Source organism: Canis lupus, chromosome 11 (genome assembly GCF_048164855.1).
Source record: "Canis lupus baileyi chromosome 11, mCanLup2.hap1, whole genome shotgun sequence".
Lineage (NCBI taxonomy): Eukaryota > Metazoa > Chordata > Mammalia > Carnivora > Canidae > Canis > Canis lupus.
The window spans coordinates 7,667,651-7,686,198 of NC_132848.1; the positions used below are offsets into that span (position 1 = coordinate 7,667,651).

An 18,548-nucleotide genomic window follows, 5' to 3' on the forward strand; every position below is an offset into this window, starting at 1 on the left:
TCATGATAAGGAATTGACATTGGAAGTAAATACCTCTTTAAAGTTAATTTCTTGCTTGCACTCTGTCTCAGTTTTTACCTACTCAGGCTAATTTGCAGGTGCCTGGGATGAGTAGACAAACCCATAATTTCTACCAATCAAGTAAAAGAAGGAAAGAAAACTCTGAGCTTCTCTCCCAGTTAACAGGTAGTTTGCTGTGGTTAAAATTAATGCAGATTTTACAGCAACAAATATTAGCATTTTCATTTATTATAAGTAATTGATTTGAAATTTGGGAAATGAATAGTTGAGTGCATCATTTGAGTGTTTATTTAACCGGTTACTTATTAGTTCAAGAAGCCATCATTTAAATTTTTCTCTGTATGTTGTGGCAAATCAGTTTGTTTCTCTCTTCATTTTAACATGTTTAATGTGTGGTTACTTTCACTTGAAAATGTGTTTTATTCTTTGCAGTGTTTGAGCAACACACCTCCACTTACTGAATACTTCCTCAATGATAAGTATCAAGAAGAACTGAATTTTGACAATCCCTTAGGAATGAGAGGTGAAATAGCTAAATCTTATGCTGAATTGATCAAACAAATGTGGTCTGGAAAATTTAGCTATGTCACGCCAAGAGCCTTTAAGGTTAGTATAGTAAATATATTTTAAGTGAGGGCTGTATCATCCCCAAGAGGACAAAAATAGGTTCTTTGGGGAAGGAGTGACAAAGTCATAACTGTTAGGTTGGTTTGTGGCCCTCCATAGGGACCCAGCACAAATAGATACACAGTATATCTCTGCTGTTAAATTTTCTAGATGGGGGGATGGGACAGATGTTTACTTTAAAATGTCCAAAAAGGTTCTGGGGGGTGGGGAGGGCAATAATGAAATAAAGGTTGGAAAACACTGTTATGGTACAAAATGACAAGAGAGTATGTGTAAATTGGTTTTAGAATATAGTATCTGAGAAACCTACATTAATTTTTATTACAAATGTAAAGGCTAAATTTGGGCATGTCATCGAAATCTAAGAACTCAATTTGAGAGTCGTAAGTTTGAAAAATTAATGAAATGAGACTGGTATGCAAAACCACCATATATTAAATATTTTTAATATAATCCTTAAACTTTTAAGTTTATTCTTGTGGTTACTTCTCAGAACCAATAAAACCTCAAATAATTTAGTTTGTCATTCAAATAAGAATTGAGCTGAAATTTAGTTTTATATAGTTTAAAAAGTCTTCATATTTATTAACAGGTGAGTTCTGTTTTAAAGAGAATAGCAGTTTTCAGCTGTTTTTTAACACAACTTAAATGATGCTCATATAGACATCTACTAGGCAACATTTTATTAACAATATAGTAGTTCTTAAAAAATAAAACACTACTGTGTTTATCTTCTTTAACTTTCTGAGCTTTGGACAAGCTAGGTTAGACAAACTATTTTACAACCCTTACCCATGATTCCAGTTAGTTTTATTTTACTGGATATTGTCTTTTGAAATTATGTGTAAACAGTCTGTTGATACCTGACTTTTCTTTCACATTTCTTTTCGGTTTTATCAAAAAAATACTTAGTACTGCAAATACTAAGAAAATTATATATAAACACAAACATTCCTGAGATTTATCCTCTTTAGACACACCAACTAAATGAGAGCTTTGTAATTATTTTAGTGATCCAGAAATATTATTGAATTTTAATAGTCTTTAGTATTTCCAAATCCTTTGTACAAAACTTCACCATATTTTCTCCTTGTTCTTTACTCAGGTCAGCATTTCGTTTCTGGGTTACAGATTAGCTATTTATTATTTAGAGGGGATCCCTGGGTGACTCAGCAGTTTAGCCCCTGCCTTCAGCTCAGGGCGTGACCCCGGGGTCCTGGGATTGGGTCCCGCATCAGGCTCCCCGCAGGGAGCCTGCTTCTCCCTCTGCCTGTGTCTCTGCTCTCTTACCCTGTGTCTCTCATGAATAAATAAATAAAATATTTAAAATATATGTATATTTAGATATGTAATTATATTTATGTATGTGTAATTACCATATCTGCCAATGACTGCAAAAGTGCTACAAGTTGATTTTAGCAGTTCATGAATTCACAAAATTGAAATCCATGAATGATGAGAATCAATTTTTTTATTTTTTTATTTTTTTTAAGATTTTATTTATTCTCTGTGAGAGAGAGAGAGAGAGAGAGAGAGGGGCAGAGACCCGGACAGAGGGGAAGCAGGCTCCATGCAGGGAGCCCGATGTGGGACTCAATCCCGGGTCTCCAGGATCATGCCCTGGGCTGAAAGCAGGCGCTAAACCACTGAGCCACTCAGGGATTCCCGAGAATCAATTTTTTTTTAAATCAGTCTTGTCCCTATAACTGATTTTATACTTTTGCTTTTCTTACAGACCCAAGTAGGACGTTTTGCACCTCAGTTTTCTGGATACCAGCAGCAAGACTGTCAAGAGCTTTTAGCTTTCCTATTAGATGGATTACATGAAGATTTGAATAGAATTAGGAAAAAACCGTATATACAATTAAAAGATGCAGATGGAAGGCCAGATAAGGTAAATTTAATGTCATTATTGTCACCACTTTTATAATAATGTGATATCTTTGTGTAATATGTGTCTGGTTTTCTTACAGATAGTTGCTGAAGAAGCCTGGGAAAACCATTTAAAAAGAAATGATTCTATCATAGTAGATATATTTCACGGCCTTTTCAAATCAACTTTAGTTTGTCCTGAATGTGCTAAGATTTCAGTAACATTTGATCCTTTTTGTTACTTGACACTTCCATTGCCCATGAAAAAAGAACGTACCTTGGAAGTATATTTAGTCAGAATGGATCCACTTACCAAACCTATGCAGGTAAGTCATGATTATTTTCTTTGCATTTGTTACTTTTATAAAAACTTAGTGTTGAGACCTTGTACTTCAAGCACAATTCAATAATAAGTTTATTTATATAAGAGATTTTACAAGCTAAATACTTTGGGAATTAGTACAACTTTTTAGAATCTTGAAATGGCGAGGGATTTATAAATTATCATTATTTATAAAAACAAAATTCTCAGTCTTTTTCTTATGAAAGAAAAATGAGAGGTTGTTCAATTTTGCAGTGGTAAGATAAATATGAGCCTAACAAAGATTTTTCCTATTGTCCAACTTGAACTTTAATGTTAATTGTAAGTTTTTTTCTAGTGGGCTGTTGGAAGTAAAACTAATACCATACATTTTGATTCATGATTTGATAGTGGTATATTTAAATACCTGTAATTTTTAAGCATCTTAAGAACTCAAAAGAGAAATAGAAATTTAATTCAGCTATAAATATTCGCTTCAATAATGTTCTAAGCAAAGCACTATATTTTCTTCCTTCACTAATCAGTTAATCATTTCCTGACGCTTGAACCACCCTAACAAAAGTAGTTCCTTACTCTTCTACTTTGAGTGCCCCTGAAATGTTGTTATCACATTTATCAAATTTTATTATGACCCCTGGTTTACTTATCTTTTCTCTGTTAGTGAGTTCTTTGAAGATAGGAACTTTGTAAATCATTGTATTTCCAACCCCCTTGACTTGTAGTACTACTAAAGCAGAAGTATTCAAAAATTATATTCATTCAAATATGTGTAGGGCACCCAATGAGAATGTAAAGCTCTGTTTGGCAGACAGAGCAGACATGGTTCCTGCTTTAGAGGACTGTTGACTAAAGATCTTTAGCTCAGAGTTCTAGTCAGATAGTGCAGTTTCTTAGAGCATAGTTGTATTAGTCTGCTCAGGCTGCTCTAATGAAATGCCATATAAACTGAGTGGATTTAAACAACAGAAATTTATCTTCTGATAATTCTGGAGGCTGGAAGTCTAAAATCAAGAGTACTAGCATGGTTGGTATCTAGTACAGACTCTTTTCCTGGTTTACAGGCAACCCTATCCTCAGTGTGTTGAGAGAGAATACCTGTAGCACACAAGCTCTCTAGCATCTCCTTATAAGGACACTAATCTCATCATGGAGGTTCACCTTTTTGATCTCATGTAAAGCTCCCAAAAGCCCCATCTCCAAATATTATTACATTGGTGGTTAGGGCTTCAACACATAAATTTTAAGTGGACACAATTCAACCAATAGCAATATCATGAGATCTGTATGAAAGGTCTGCTTTTGAACAAAGTTATGATCTTACCATTAATTTGGTGGAAGTGTTTGGGTTTACTGTCCACAAGAACATTATAAATGAAGTGTTCCTAGTACAAGTATAGTCCTTTCATTCAAACTAATTAAAGTCTAGTGAAGACTAGTCGTGCCCTCAGTAATGTAAATTTCCCCTATTTCTTTTGCTCCTTCTTTATGTTTCCTTTACAAACTCACTGATCCTGATGGTCTCATATCAATATTTCATTCAGTAGTACTCAGAATATTGAGTAGGGCCTAGGAGGGCCTGCTTTTATTTTTTGCCAGGGGAATATATGCTCACATTCTCTAAAGTACATTTGTTGAAGACAGTGCTCTCCTATGCCAATAATACAAAAGTAAGCTATATTACATAGGGACAGGTCACATTCAAATTTCACATTAGCTGTAGGCGTGTATTGAATGTTCTCCCATAATTTGGGTTTTAAATTATTTTTCCAGCAATATGAATTTCATTAGTATAACTCTTTTCTCACTTGGTGGCCAAAAATACAGATTTGTGGAGATCGGAGCCATGGTTAGCATAAAGGAATCGGGCATTTTTTTTCTACTTCAAAGAAGTAACAACTCAAATACAAAATGATAGGCTCGCTAACGGTATGCTTAACCAGCTAGAAAGGAAAGGGAAATTTAGCTGAGTTAACCTACTTGATGAGTTTTCCCATCAGTGAAGTTGATTTAGGTCTTAGAAGTTTATTAGTAATTGTACTAACATGTATTATGTATTGGATTCTGATTCTCTGCAAAGTGCTGGAAATACAAAGATGTTCCTGGTTCTTGTTCCTGAGAACCTTTTCATACAATGTGAAAAATGCTGTGGCAGTGCTGTAGGAATATACATACAAAAGGAATGATACACCCAAACTGCCAATGCCTGTGTTGAATCCTGAAGGATGATTAGGTTTTAAGTGTATGAAAGCTGGAAATAAAGGCATTGTAGACCAACAGAGTGGCATATACAAAGACCGAAAGGCAAAAGACGACATGGCCCACTTCTGGAAATTAGAAGTAGATAATATGGTAAGCAGAAGAACTCACAAAGCTCATAAAGAACTTTGCTGCCAAGATAGGAGATTTGGACTTCATCCTAAAAATTAGGGGAGCCATTAAAGGTTATTAAATAGAGCACTATGTGACCAGATTTTTATTAGAGAAAGAAGACCCAGGCTACTGCAAAGACTGGATTAGAAGAACTTAGGTCGGATATACTAAGACCATGTAAGAGAGTTTTGCAGTGATCACATGACAAATGAAAATGACTAGAACTCTTAAGATTAGTATCAGGGTGACAGAAGAATCAGTTGAATATAAGAAGTAAAAATGTAAAAAAAAAAAAAAAAAAGTAAAAATGTTTAAGAGTATTCAAAAATGATGCCAAGTTTTTTGGGTTGCAAAACTGAGGAGACACTGGTGCTATTTGCCTTAATGGGATATATATAGGAAGCAAGGTTTAGGAAGAAGCCTGTTGTAATATTGGATATGTTGCCCTAACATGACCTAAATCTATGTTTAGTACTGGACATGTTGAGGTGCATGAGGAAAATTAGAGCTTATCAGTAAGCATTAAGTTTATCTATCTAGACTAGAAGAGAGATGTCTGGTTGAGATAGAAATTGGGCAGTGAGTTCTATGACAATGATACTGAATGTCTTAGAAGGATGAGATTCCCTAAGGCTAGGGTGACTCTGTAATGTATCATCTAAACTAGAACTCTTTTAAAAATAAAAGGGGCCATTATTAATCATTATATTACCAGGACAGCAGGTTCATCCAGGGCTGAGACAAAGCAAATTAGAATATATTGTCACCTGCTTTAAAGAGAGCATATAGAATCAAGAAGGGGGTGAAGGGTAAAACTCTAAAGGAGTTTGACAACCTTGGTAATAGGTTAAATAGATGAGGACAGAAAGCTAGGGGTAGATTGATAAGTGAATGGAAAGTGAAGAATTTAAGATAGTCATTATAGACATTACTTTTAACAAGGTTATATTTATAAAGCAGAGGAGAAAGGAAGATAACTAGAGGGGGATTATCAGAGGGAAGGCAATGAGAGACTGGGTTTTTGCATTTTGTTTTTTGGTTTTTGTGGGTTTTTTGAGAGACTAGTAGATTATTCCATTGCTTACGTAAGAATCAAGGTAAAATGACATAAAGGATGATTCCTGGGTTAGGTTCCCAAGGAAGTAGAACAGGATGGGAATCAGAACATAGATGCTAGTGGTAGCCTTAGATGGGAAGGGTAACATCTGATTCTCTTTCCCTGTGTAGAAAAAAGATGGAGAAAAGGACCTTTTAGAAGTTTGTTCAGGGACACAAAGTTGGATATTTTCCTATCCAGTAGCCTCTACTTTTTTTGGTATTCTGCTGATAGTGAAGGGAGAAATTGTAAAATAAGGAAGCCTAAGGAATGGTGAAGATTGTATATAGTTACTGGGAAAAATGAAAGAAGAAGCAAATAAGGGATGCACAGAATTTCTGGCTAGTGTTGAACAATCTGTTAAGATTTAAGCACTGTGGATTTGTAGCAAACCAGTCTCTAAAATTGGTCAGTTTTCTCCAGCATATCTGAACAGCTCCAAGAAAGTATAGCAAGAATAAAATTGAATAACAAAATAGTTAAACGTTTTGCAGTGGAGTATTGAAGTGATGGATCCTGTGGGATCTGGATGGAAGGGCGTGAAGACAGTAGGAAGCTGGTAAACCCAGAGAAAATTAAGAATTAAAACTAGAATTCTAAATGCAAGCCAAGAATGGGAAAATGAGTTTCCAGGAATAATAATTAGCTGTCAGTCAGTAGCCTGATAAGAGGTTTAAGATATCAGAGGTGGGGCAAGTTTATGACAAGGTGCAAGAAGTGAACTACAGTTGAATGTAAGTGTGGGTCTCGGAATCAAAGAGCGAAGGAACGATAAGGCGAAGATAAATTATCCATATAGACATTATCAGCCAGGGGGACGCCTGGGTGACTCAGCGGTTAAGCATCTGCCTTTGGCCCAGGGTGTGATCCTGGAGTCCCGGGATTGAGTCCCACATCAGGCTCCCTGCATGGGGCCTGCTTCTCCTCTGCCTGTGTCTCTGCCTCTCTCTATGTGTCTCTCATAAATAAATAAATAAAATATTTTTAAAAAAACAAAAAGACATTATCAGCCAGGATTAATGATAGGATTGGAGACGGACACTGTGAACCAAATACCAAGCGAATGTGAGGAGGCAACCATGAGGTCATTTTCATCTACTGAGTATTTCTTCCAAAGTAATAAATTCATTACAGCTTTTTTTGTTTTTGTTTTTTAGTACAAAGTGGTTGTCCCCAAAATTGGAAACATACTTGATCTTTGTACAGCATTGTCTGCTTTGTCAGGAGTACCTGCAGATAAGGTAATGTGTTTCTGGGTTTGAAGTATATAAGTTGGAATTTAGTGTTTCAGTGATGTAAAACCAGCCTAATAGAAATATGTTTCCTTTTAGATGATAGTTACTGATATATACAATCATAGATTTCACAGAATATTCGCTATGGATGAAAACCTTAGTAGTATTATGGAACGGGACGATATTTATGTGTAAGTATAAAATTCATTGTGCAAAATATTACTTGGGAAAAAATTCAGAGGGAATAACATAAAAGTTTTCAGAGTTTTACAGTCAGTTTTGTCCTTACAGGTTTGAAATTAACATCAATAGGACAGAAGATACAGAACATGTGATTATTCCTGTTTGCCTAAGAGAAAAATTTAGACACTCAAGTTATACCCACCATACTGGTTCTTCACTTTTTGGCCAGCCTTTTCTTATGGCTGTACCACGAAATAATACTGAAGATAAGCTCTATAATCTCCTGCTTTTGAGAATGTGGTAAGTGTCACACAATTCTACATTAACAAAATGAGTGATAGAATAGTTAATAAAAGTAAATACATGGTGTACTATCTGAATATTTTGGTAAGCTTGTATTATTTCAACTTTGTTTAAACAGGTAGCAATTTTAAAAATCAAATTATAGTTTATTTCACTTTCTTGACCATGTAAAAACACATTACTGAGGTAATTGCAAACCCAGAAAGCATGAATTATTTTAGCTGTTTTAAACTAGAAGTTTACAGTTGGAAAAAATAGGAATTTCTCATGTATGCACTCTGAAATTTTAACAAATTTCGGATGCTTCATTTCTTTATACAGATTGTTAGTTCAAGAACTCCTGCTAATGGTTTTATTTAAAAGGATAAACTTTCGGGCAGCTCCCGTGGCGCAGCGGTTTGGTGCCACCTGCAGTCCAGGGTGTGATCCTGGAGACCGGGGATCCAGTCCCACGTCGGGCTCCTTGCATGGAGCCTGCTTCTCCCTCTGCCTGTGTCTCTGCCTCTCTCTCACTCTCTCTGTGTTAAATAAATAAATCTTTAAAAAAATAATAAAAATAAAAGGATAACCTTTCATGGTTGATAGTATTTTAAGGCAACCCCTTTTTGTCTTCCTAAAACCTTGATTTGAATTATAACATAACCAGACTGCCATTTGATCCCTTATATTTTATCTTTTGTAACTGGCATATTTAGTAATACCTATTTTAATCATTACAGTCCCATAATCCATATATAAAGATCACATTATACAGTTAAAAGTAATCTAAATGAGGGTATTTATATAATAATTCTAAGTCAAGAAATTATTTGCCACAAACTTATTTAACACAGAAAGGTGTTAAATACTTGGAAGTAACAAATTACCTTCTTTCTTTTTATAAAGACAACCAAAACAGAAATGATTAGTCACTTGCACTTATGGTTCTATATCCTAAGTTTGATTTATCCTTGAATCTACTAAGTGCCCATTGAAAATTTTTGTTTTACTGAAAGAATAGAAAACTTTAAGTTTTTACCTTCATAGAACTAAATTTGATTTCTGATTTTATTTAAGCCGATATGTCAAAATTTCTACTGAAGCTGAAGAAACTGAAGGATCCCTACACTGCTGTAAGGACCAAAATATTAATGGGAATGGCCCAAATGGCATACATGAAGAAGGCTCACCAAGTAAGAATTCCCTATTAAATTATAAAACCTTTCACCTGGATTGTTGCCTCAGAAAAAAAGATGGGAGTTAAGGAGCTAAAAAATCTCTTCAAGCCTGGGAGAAATAATGTTAATATTAATAACTTTTAAATGTAGCTCTGGGTTTATTTAAAGATTTCTAATATCTAAAATTAGGTGAAATGGAAACAGATGAGCCAGATGATGAATCCAGCCAGGATCAAGAACTTCCCTCCGAAAATGAAAACAGTCAGTCTGAGGATTCAGTTGGAGGAGATAATGATTCTGAAAATGGATTATGTACTGAGGAAACTTGCAAAGGTCAACTCACGGGACACAAAAAAAGATTGTTTACATTCCAGTTCAACAATTTAGGCAATACTGATATTAACTACATCAAAGATGATACCAGGCATATAAGATTTGATGAGAGGCAGCTTAGGCTAGATGGTAAGTGTGAAAACTGGCTTGAACACTGAACTTGAGCAAAGCATGTTGTATTTTTTTAGGTGAAAACTATGAAACAGTCATGAAAAAATAACATCACTTTTCTGTATAAAATCTATATTTATATCTTAAATGCAAAGCCTTAATTACAAGTATATTAAAATTTGTCACTGTTTATTAAATGGAAGTTAGACTTACGCTTAAGTTTTGTATGTTTTTTTTAACTCCTTAAATTTTTAATGGCTTGGAAACAGCAATTTACCCTGATCACCTAGGGCAAATAGAAGAGATTGTTTATTCTGGTATATATCTTAACATTAAAATATGCTCATTTTAATGAAGACATATTAAGTTTTAAAGAAAAAATATGTTTTCCATCTTAGAAAGATCATTTCTTGCTTTGGATTGGGATCCTGATTTGAAAAAAAGATATTTTGATGAAAATGCCGCAGAGGTAAGCCATCACTCATTCCATATCTTTCCCATGTTGATCACAATTTTATTATAATCTTTTGCTTCCACCAAATATGTTTATTTTGCTAATAGAAAAATGGTTATGTACTAGAAAAGGCTTATTGGTTTGCAGACATGCTTTCTCTTAACAGTTTTAATTATTATCCATATAGGTGTGTATATAGAAGTTTTTTAGAATTGTGGTGTAAATCTCAGCTGAAATAAGCTTTGTAATTCTTTTGAGAAAGTTTAGGAGTTTTTCATTACTATTCATAGTAAGATGGTATCACTAAAATGAGTTTTGTTTCATTTGTTCTCTTAACTCAAGAAATACTTCTCTTTAGGATTTTGAAAAACATGAAAGTGTGGAATATAAACCTCCTAAAAAACCCTTTGTGAAATTAAAAGATTGCATTGAACTTTTTACAACAAAAGAAAAGCTAGGTGCTGAAGATCCTTGGTAAGAGACAAAGTTAAAATATTGCTTCTAATTATTTTTTAAGGATTTGTACTGAGGTATATGATATATCAAGTTGCAAAAGCAATAACTAAATTCCCTTTGATATTTTAAATAAGCATTTCTTTAAATGAAAATAGTCCATTAAAAGTGATTTGAGGGACACCTGGGTGGCTCAGTGGTTGAGTGTCTGCCTTTGACTCAGGACATGATCCCGGGGTCCCAGGATTGAGTCCCATATCAGGTTCCCTGTAGGGAGCCTGTTTCTCCCTCTACCTATGTCTCTGCCTCTCTCTGTCTCTCATGATTTTGATAAATAAATAAATAAATAAATAAATAAATAAATAAATAAATAAATAAATAAATAAATAAATAAATAGTGATTCAAATGCTTTAAAACTGTTGTTATAACATTAAGCTTTAATCTCATTACTATATTTTCTATAGTAGTATTTTACTGTGGATAATTTTAGTTACTTTTTCCCAAGAATTTTTTGCCGTGTAGCCATTTTGATAGAAATGGTTTTTAGGGAAATCATGGGTTTTGTGGTATTATTAATTCCATTAAAGCCCAGAAGTTCTGAGATTTGCTGATACTTATCTCTCAAAATAGTTTTGTATTCTTTTAGGTTACTAAAATGTAAATAGTCTTCATTTCTTTGAATACTTATTTACATGTTACTTTATAATATTAAATCTATTTGATTGAAGATAAAAATAATAAGGGAGTTCATTAGTCTGGTATGTATTAGGCATATATAATTGCCCACTGAATAAATGTAGAATTTGCCACGTATTTTTTTTTATCTATTATTTTCATTGCCCCTAGCAAGCTTTAAATATTTCTCTTTATTTTTAGGTATTGTCCAAATTGTAAAGAACATCAGCAAGCCACAAAGAAATTGGATTTATGGTCCCTGCCTCCAGTACTTGTGGTACATCTCAAGCGGTTTTCTTACAGTCGATACATGAGAGACAAATTGGATACCTTAGTTGATTTTCCCATCAAGTAAGTTTTAATTATGCCATATAAACATTGGACACCTGTAGATTTTTATAAAAATCAGGTAGCATTGGATCCAACTTCAATTTTTAAGTGTATTTGTGAGTAGTTCAGCAGTTGGTAAGGATCAGTAAGAATTTTTATTCCTTTTTAGATATTTTTCAGAGAACAAAGAGGAAATACACCTTCTTAAACAGTAGAATAAAAGTAATTCTGTGTTGCATTATCATATGGGTTCATTGGCGCTGTTTTTAAATCTAAGATACTCTATGGAATCGTAGTGGTTTTTTTTTTTCCCTAGGAATTATTTCATCAGTAATCATCAATTATTCTCAAGTATGCTTTTTTACAAAGGTGAAAGTAATATTAAACAGTAATGCAACTGCTGAAAAGGATGAACAAAGTAGTATACTCAATTATCCCTGATGTGTCATACTTCAGTTTATTGCATTATTCAGAGTATTATATCATTCTTGTAAAAAGTTTGGAGATAGCATCTTTGTAGTCCTTTTTTTTTTTTTTTCTTTTAAGCTTTCACTAAATTTAATTGAGAATTCGTAAGGACAAAAATGAAATTGTATATATTCTCGTTCACGTGATCCAGGAAGGACTTCACACAATACTTTACAGCAATAACTTGGTACTCTCCCATTTTACTAAAAGAACATTGATAGTATTCTTTTCTATATTTTATATTTGTGCACCAGGTGTTTGATACAGTTAATAACTAAACAACTGCCATAGGCAGGTGTGTGTGATTAGAAGGAAATAGATGGGGCAGCCAGGGTGGCTTAGCGGTTTAGCACCACCTTCAGCCCAGGGCCTGATCCTGGAGACCCAGGATTGAGTCCCATGTTGGGCTCCCTGCATGGGGCCTGCCTGTGTCTCTGCCCCTCACTCTCTGTCTCACTCTCTGTGTGTCTCTCACGAAAATAAATAAAACCTTTAAAAAAAAAAAAAAAAAAAAAGGAAATAGATATGATATTGCAAACATTCTTTGGATTGCTTATTCTGATTGGTGTTTTATAAAGTTAAGTTTAAAAACGTTTTGCAGGGGCACCTAGGTGGCTCAGTGGTTGAGCATCTGCCTTTGGCTCAGGGCATGATTCTGGGGTCCTGGGATCGAGTCCTGCATCAGGCTTCTTCCTCTGCCTATGTCTCTGCCTCTCTCTGTGTGTCTCTCATAAATAAATAGAGACTTTTTTTAAAAAAATCATTTTTTACCAGAAAAAAATGGTAATTTTCTCCTTAACAAAATTATGAGCCATCAAAATTTTCTCAAGAATATATAGCATTTTGACAATGTAAGTACAAGAAGAACCAGAAGTAATGGTAAGCTAGAAACTATGAGGGACATATTTGAAATTTAGAATCATTAACTGCTTTTTAGTGATAGAAGTCCAAAAAAACTGAATAATGATAAGCTATAAAATGGTCATGCTCCATTTTGATACATGACAGATTACACAACAGTTGATTGCGTTTTGAAGAGTGTTGCCCACTTGGGTATATAGATCATCGGAAACAGGAAAATGTAGAATAAATATTGGGGTTTAGATATATCTACATTATTATAAGATTTCTGTGGAAGTTTTTTTTTTACTATCACTTATCTTCCTTAATTATTTAATTCTAAAAATGACTTCAAAATTATGAAAAATGAAAAGAATCCCAATGGCAAGTGGTAATGATTATTGTACTATATACTATGAGAGTTAAATGTATTAGCATGAAAACATTAAGCTGAATAAACAGCCATCCGTAGAGAATTGTAAAATTCCCAACCCCTAAGAAAAGTTTTTGCTGCAATAGTCAAATCTCAGGTGTGTATGTTTGTGTTCGTGCATGTGTGTGTGTGTGTGAGAGAGAGAGAGAGAGAGAGAGAGAGATGTTTTACCATATTTGGCTCTTAGTGATTTCTTTAGTGAGAGAGCTATTTTTTTATATAAATGAGAGCCAAGCAACATTGACAGAAAGTAATAGAATTAATGACATTTAGGGAAAACATAAAACTAACTTGATCTCTTTGTTAAACAGTGACCTGGATATGTCGGAATTCTTAATTAATCCAAATGCAGGTCCTTGCCGCTATAATTTGATTGCTGTTTCCAACCACTATGGAGGAATGGGAGGAGGACACTGTAAGTTGCGTTTACCATTTTGCCAAAATTGTGATGTTTGATAACTGCAGACTTTTTTCCTTAAGATATTTTTTACTTAGAAAATATGGGGTGTCTGGCTGGTTCAATCAGTAGAGCATGTGACTCTTGATCTTGGGGTTGTGAGTTCAAGCCCCAAATTAGGTGTGGAGCCTACGAAGTAAACAAAGGGGAGAAAAGGAAAGGGAAAATGTGTAAATGTGTTTTACGTATTAGTAATGGTTCAGTAAATGTTGATTAATGAATGAATTACTTTTTGAACCTTTTTTTTTTTTTTTTAAACATCAGTAGAAGATTGAGTTAATCATGGTTCTCGGTTTTCATGTACAGGTCATCACTGGTCAGGACTCCTGTCCTTTTCCATTTTCCTTCTCTTCTCTTTCTAAAGTGCTTGTTGTATGTGTTGTTAGAAATCATGCATCAGGGATCCCTGGGTGGCGCAGTGGTTTGGCGCCTGCCTTTGGCCCAGGGCGCAATCCTGGAGACCCGGGATCGAATCCCACGTCGGGCTCCCGGTGCATGGAGCCTGCTTCTCCCTCTGCCTGTGTCTCTGCCTCTCTCTCTCTCTCTGTGTGACTATCATAAATAAATAAAAATTTATAAAAAAAAAAAAAAAGAAATCATGCATCATTAATTTTTACATAATTGGTGTACTGTGTTATAGATCTTACATATTTTTCTTAACACATAAGGCTTATCCATGTTACTTTATGGCCATTTAGTTCATTGCTTCTAACCACTCAGGATTTAAGTCTAACCATATTTTCTCTCTACTCACTGCATGGTGAACATCCAAATTGCCTTTAACTCTCTACCACCACAAGACCAATAAAATAAATATAAATTCCCCCTGTGGGGGAATTTCTTCGAGCAACATACCCAGAAGTGAGATTGCTGGTATTGCATTGTAGAGTATTTATGTACTCCCAGATGGCTCTCCAGGACAGTCATACCAGCCCACACTCTCCAATTGATTGGTTTTTCTGTTGAACTATCATTGCGCTCCTAGAATAAACCCTACTTACCTTTTAGGATTTTTTTTTAATCCCCAGTTGAATTTGCTGAACTAATTTTATTTAGTGTGAAAATGTCATTCATAAGTGAAATGGTCTTTTAATTTTTTTATGTGGTTCTTTCTTTGGAATCAAGATTACGCAGTCTACTCTAATAATAAACAGGCTGGAATACTTTACTCTTTTTCTATATCCTAAAGCAGGTAGTATAGTATAGGAATTAACTATTCATGAAAGTCTAGTAGAATTTTCCTGTAAAATTATCTGGGCTTCACACCCATACATTTTTCTATTTATGTCATGCTTATTGAAATCTTGTTCAGTCTTCTTTTTCCCAAGATGTAAGCATTATGGCATTTTCTATTTTTCTAAAAATGTATCTGTGTTTTCCAGTTTGAGAATACTTGCATATAATAATACTACTATGCTATATCTTTTTCCCTTTTTTGTTCCTCTATTTTCTTTTTAGTCCGTTTTCTGCAAGGTCTATCTTATTAATCTGCTCAGAGAATTAGCTTTCGATTACTAATCATGCTTTATTAAATTTTTTTTGTTACTATGTATGTATTCTCTCTCACTGATTTCTTCTCTTCCCTTTGTTATGTTTTTCTTCTTGTTACTTTGAGTTTGCTATGTTGCTCTGTTTTTAAGTTTTTGTTTGAGTGCTTTATTAGCTTTTGCTTTACATTTTTTCTCCTCAGTTGACGTCTATAATTAAAGCTATACATTTCCCTCCAAACACTACTTTATCTCTGTTCCATAAACTTTGAAATGTAGTATTTTCATCTACTTTTAATTCTATATATATTTTTAATTTCCTTTATGATTTTCTAATTTCTAATGTCCAGGGGCATCATACACTTTTCTAAACATACGTGTTTTTTTAAGCTCTCCTTTTGTCTTAATTTTAATTTTATTACACAACAGTTGGAGATATTTCCTATATTAATCCTTAGTTTATTAAAGCATCCATGTGCCCCAATACATGGTCTGTTTCTTAAATGTTTGTGTGCTTGAAAAACCTACATATTCCCCATCCAGACATAAAATTCTATATTTCTTATATTTGAAGCTTATCAGTTATATTTCAGATCATTAGTATCTCAGGTTATTTTTTATATTTTGTAATATTTCTGAGAATTTGTCATTCTTATTAAAATATTGATTTATGTATTTCTACTAACAATTTTATTAGTTGTTTTGCATTAGTAGTTGCATTTATGTTTAAAATGGGTAGCTCTTTCTCTATTGTTCCTTTTACTAGCATTTGATGTATTTTTTTCTCTCAATATCACTTGGTTTGCAAACTCTGGGTCCTTTTTGTTGGATTTATCTCTTATAAACCATTTTATTGCTAAATCTTGTCTTTTTATTCATTCTGAGAATGTTTCTTTTAATTTGTAGGTACAGTGCACTTCGGTTCAAATGACAACTTCCGCAATAGGCTCCACCCAGGAGAGCAATAATTTTGTTTTGGGAGGGGTAGAACAATTTAGAAGATACAGCCTCTAAAGTATCACTTTTTAGAAGCTATGACAGATAATTATTTTGTAGACATTTTGCAGCTTTGTTTCCCAGAGTTTATTGGATAGTTCAGACAAAGCATGGGATGTATAAAGGGGGAATTTCTAACTTTAAAAGATAAAGCAAATCTTTATAAATTGTACAAAGTTTTGTACAACTTTTGTACAAATTGTAAAAAGCACAAAACTTTTTCTCTTGCTCAGTACTTTTGTTAAAGACTGAAAAGGATTTTGGTGTAAAAACTACAAATTAATGAGATAGTATTATAGTAAAAGTATTTGTCATACAAAATTTAAATTTTGATTAAAATGTCAAACTCTGGAGTCAGAGACAGACCTGGGTTTAGATGCTAACCCAGCCACTTAACAGTTTCCTGTTAGATTAAACTACTTTTGATGCCTCACTTTCCCCATTTCTAAAATTAGAGGAATAATTCCTCTGTGAGATAATGCATATGAAGTACATAGCATTGATCCACAATAAGCACTGCATAAATATTAATTCCCATTTATTGTCATTAGTATTATTCTGTGAATTGAAAAATAATAAATCTGTTTGTCCTTGGGATGAAAAATCACAGATTTCAACTTATTTGAAAAGTACCTTAGGCATTTAGGTTGTAGGAAATATATTAAAGCCTTTAATCAATGGAATAAGTTGGATGTGTAATAGATAGGCCTGTGTAAATGATTTTCATGTAATTTTAATATGTATTCCTTATATAGATGATTGTAAAGTTTTGCGCGCCCCCCCCCCCCCCGGAAACCATAGATCATTTCAATCACAGAAGTGATTATATTTTTTCTTTCATTAGATACTGCTTTCGCAAAAAACAAAGATGATGGAAAATGGTACTACTTTGATGACAGTAGTGTCTCAACTGCATCTGAAGACCAGATTGTGGTAAGTGTGTTTTTATTTCCTAAAAATCTCAGCCATCACTTTTTTAAAAGCTCCCCATGGAACACTGTAGTCTGTATTTTAGCAGTTTCTGATAGTGAAGAGACACTTTCTCTGATTTAAAGAAATGTGAAATTGTCCTGTAAGTGGAAATTTGTCTCCTAATTTGCCCACTAATAGAAGCATAAATTGCATCATGAAAATTTTTCTTGTAGTTTTCAACCTGAAAAATGGAGTTTTCTAATGAAAATAATAAAATTTTCCTTTGGAAAACAGGCTCAGACATTTTGGGACATTGACTACTTAAAATCAGAGTACTAAAATAGAAAAAAAAAAATTCTTTAAAGGTTTTTTGTTTTTGTTTTGTTTTATTTTTACCATACCTATGATTTTTAAAGTAAAGCCTTATCCTTTGTGACACTTAAACATTTAAGCTCAAAATTACACGATTAGATGAAACAAATTAGAAAAATTTTTAAAAATTAACCTTGAGTATCTGTTTGATATTTTCTGAATAGTAGAAAAATGAGGAAGTGACATCTATTTGTATTTATATCAATTTATCAGCCACAGCTGGAGGCAAACTATTGGCATTTGTTTTGCTTCCCAGCAGAGCATGGTTTTATTATCAAATATTGACTGGTGAAAGGATGACAAGTTTATTCTAAGAAGAAAGCTAAGACTTGGTTTGATAAGGGTTTTTCTCTATTAAAGTTTGCCTTTCTAAAATTTTACTGATCACAATAGTACAAATAATAAGAAATCTAATGTTTGCTCTTGTGAGCATGGAACTCATATTTCCATGTAGAGCTACATTTTCTTTTAGTGTGAGTAGCACTGACCTCTTCATTTCCCAGTTTAAATTTTACATTCTTTGAATACAGAGACTAGCTTTTTCTTTAGTTTGTTATGCCTTAAAAGTCTTCAATTTATATCATTAAATTTAATAAATTAATGAACTTCTGAGTCCAATTATTGATATAGTTTTAATCCACCATTGGGTGAACAGATATGAAATAATTTTAAGTTTTTTCTCTAAAGATAATTTATATGTTTATCTATGTGTGTATACTGTTGCTTATGTCCCTATAGCTGTAACACAAAGAGCCTTGAATGCTAATATTTTTAAGATACATAAATGCCTAATTAATTACATTTCCAGTTTATATTTAGACCTCTAATTTCAAGTCTCAACCATCGCTTTTCACTTAATTGTGTTCTCCTTTCTAAATCTCCCAACCAAAACATCCTGAAATTGTCTACATTCTCCTTCAATGTGTCTTTGACAGTCCTGCCCGAATCTTGCCTTCAAATAAACAATATATCTTGTTTATATACAATATATGTATTTGATGTTACCTTGCATCTTAACAGCCATCTCCACTGATTTAGGT

General features: G+C 33.5%; 1 protein-coding gene and 1 long non-coding RNA gene across 18 annotated transcripts in view; one reads left to right on the forward strand and one right to left on the reverse strand.

Annotated features, from left to right (window-relative positions):
* The window catches only part of USP15 (ubiquitin specific peptidase 15), a 122,955-nt gene that overhangs the window by 102,117 nt on the left and 2,290 nt on the right, over positions 1-18,548 (forward strand). For 7 of the 15 annotated variants that reach the window (XM_072843046.1, XM_072843047.1, XM_072843054.1 and 4 more), the window contains 13 exons: positions 454-627; positions 2,384-2,542; positions 2,622-2,846; positions 7,466-7,549; positions 7,640-7,734; positions 7,835-8,026; positions 9,086-9,201; positions 9,376-9,648; positions 10,029-10,099; positions 10,443-10,558; positions 11,415-11,564; positions 13,596-13,699; positions 17,069-17,157. In XM_072843046.1, coding sequence (XP_072699147.1) covers positions 454-627; positions 2,384-2,542; positions 2,622-2,846; positions 7,466-7,549; positions 7,640-7,734; positions 7,835-8,026; positions 9,086-9,201; positions 9,376-9,648; positions 10,029-10,099; positions 10,443-10,558; positions 11,415-11,564; positions 13,596-13,699; positions 17,069-17,157 — 1,848 coding nt within the window. Of the gene's footprint in view, positions 1-98; positions 187-453; positions 628-2,383; positions 2,543-2,621; positions 2,847-7,465; positions 7,550-7,639; positions 7,735-7,834; positions 8,027-9,085; positions 9,202-9,375; positions 9,649-10,028; positions 10,100-10,426; positions 10,559-11,414; positions 11,565-13,595; positions 13,700-17,068; positions 17,158-18,548 lie in introns of those variants that run through there. The other 8 variants (XM_072843048.1, XM_072843050.1, XM_072843057.1 and 5 more) reach the window with 7 other exon arrangements.
* LOC140642452 (uncharacterized) overlaps positions 1-18,548 on the reverse strand; it is a 74,678-nt gene that overhangs the window by 17,708 nt on the left and 38,422 nt on the right. The window contains exon 5 of one of the 3 annotated variants that reach the window (XR_012038874.1): positions 7,876-8,547. The exons of the other annotated variants lie outside the window; for them this stretch is intronic. This is a non-coding gene — a long non-coding RNA (uncharacterized lncRNA). Of the gene's footprint in view, positions 1-7,875; positions 8,548-18,548 lie in introns of those variants that run through there. 3 annotated transcript variants of the gene reach the window in all.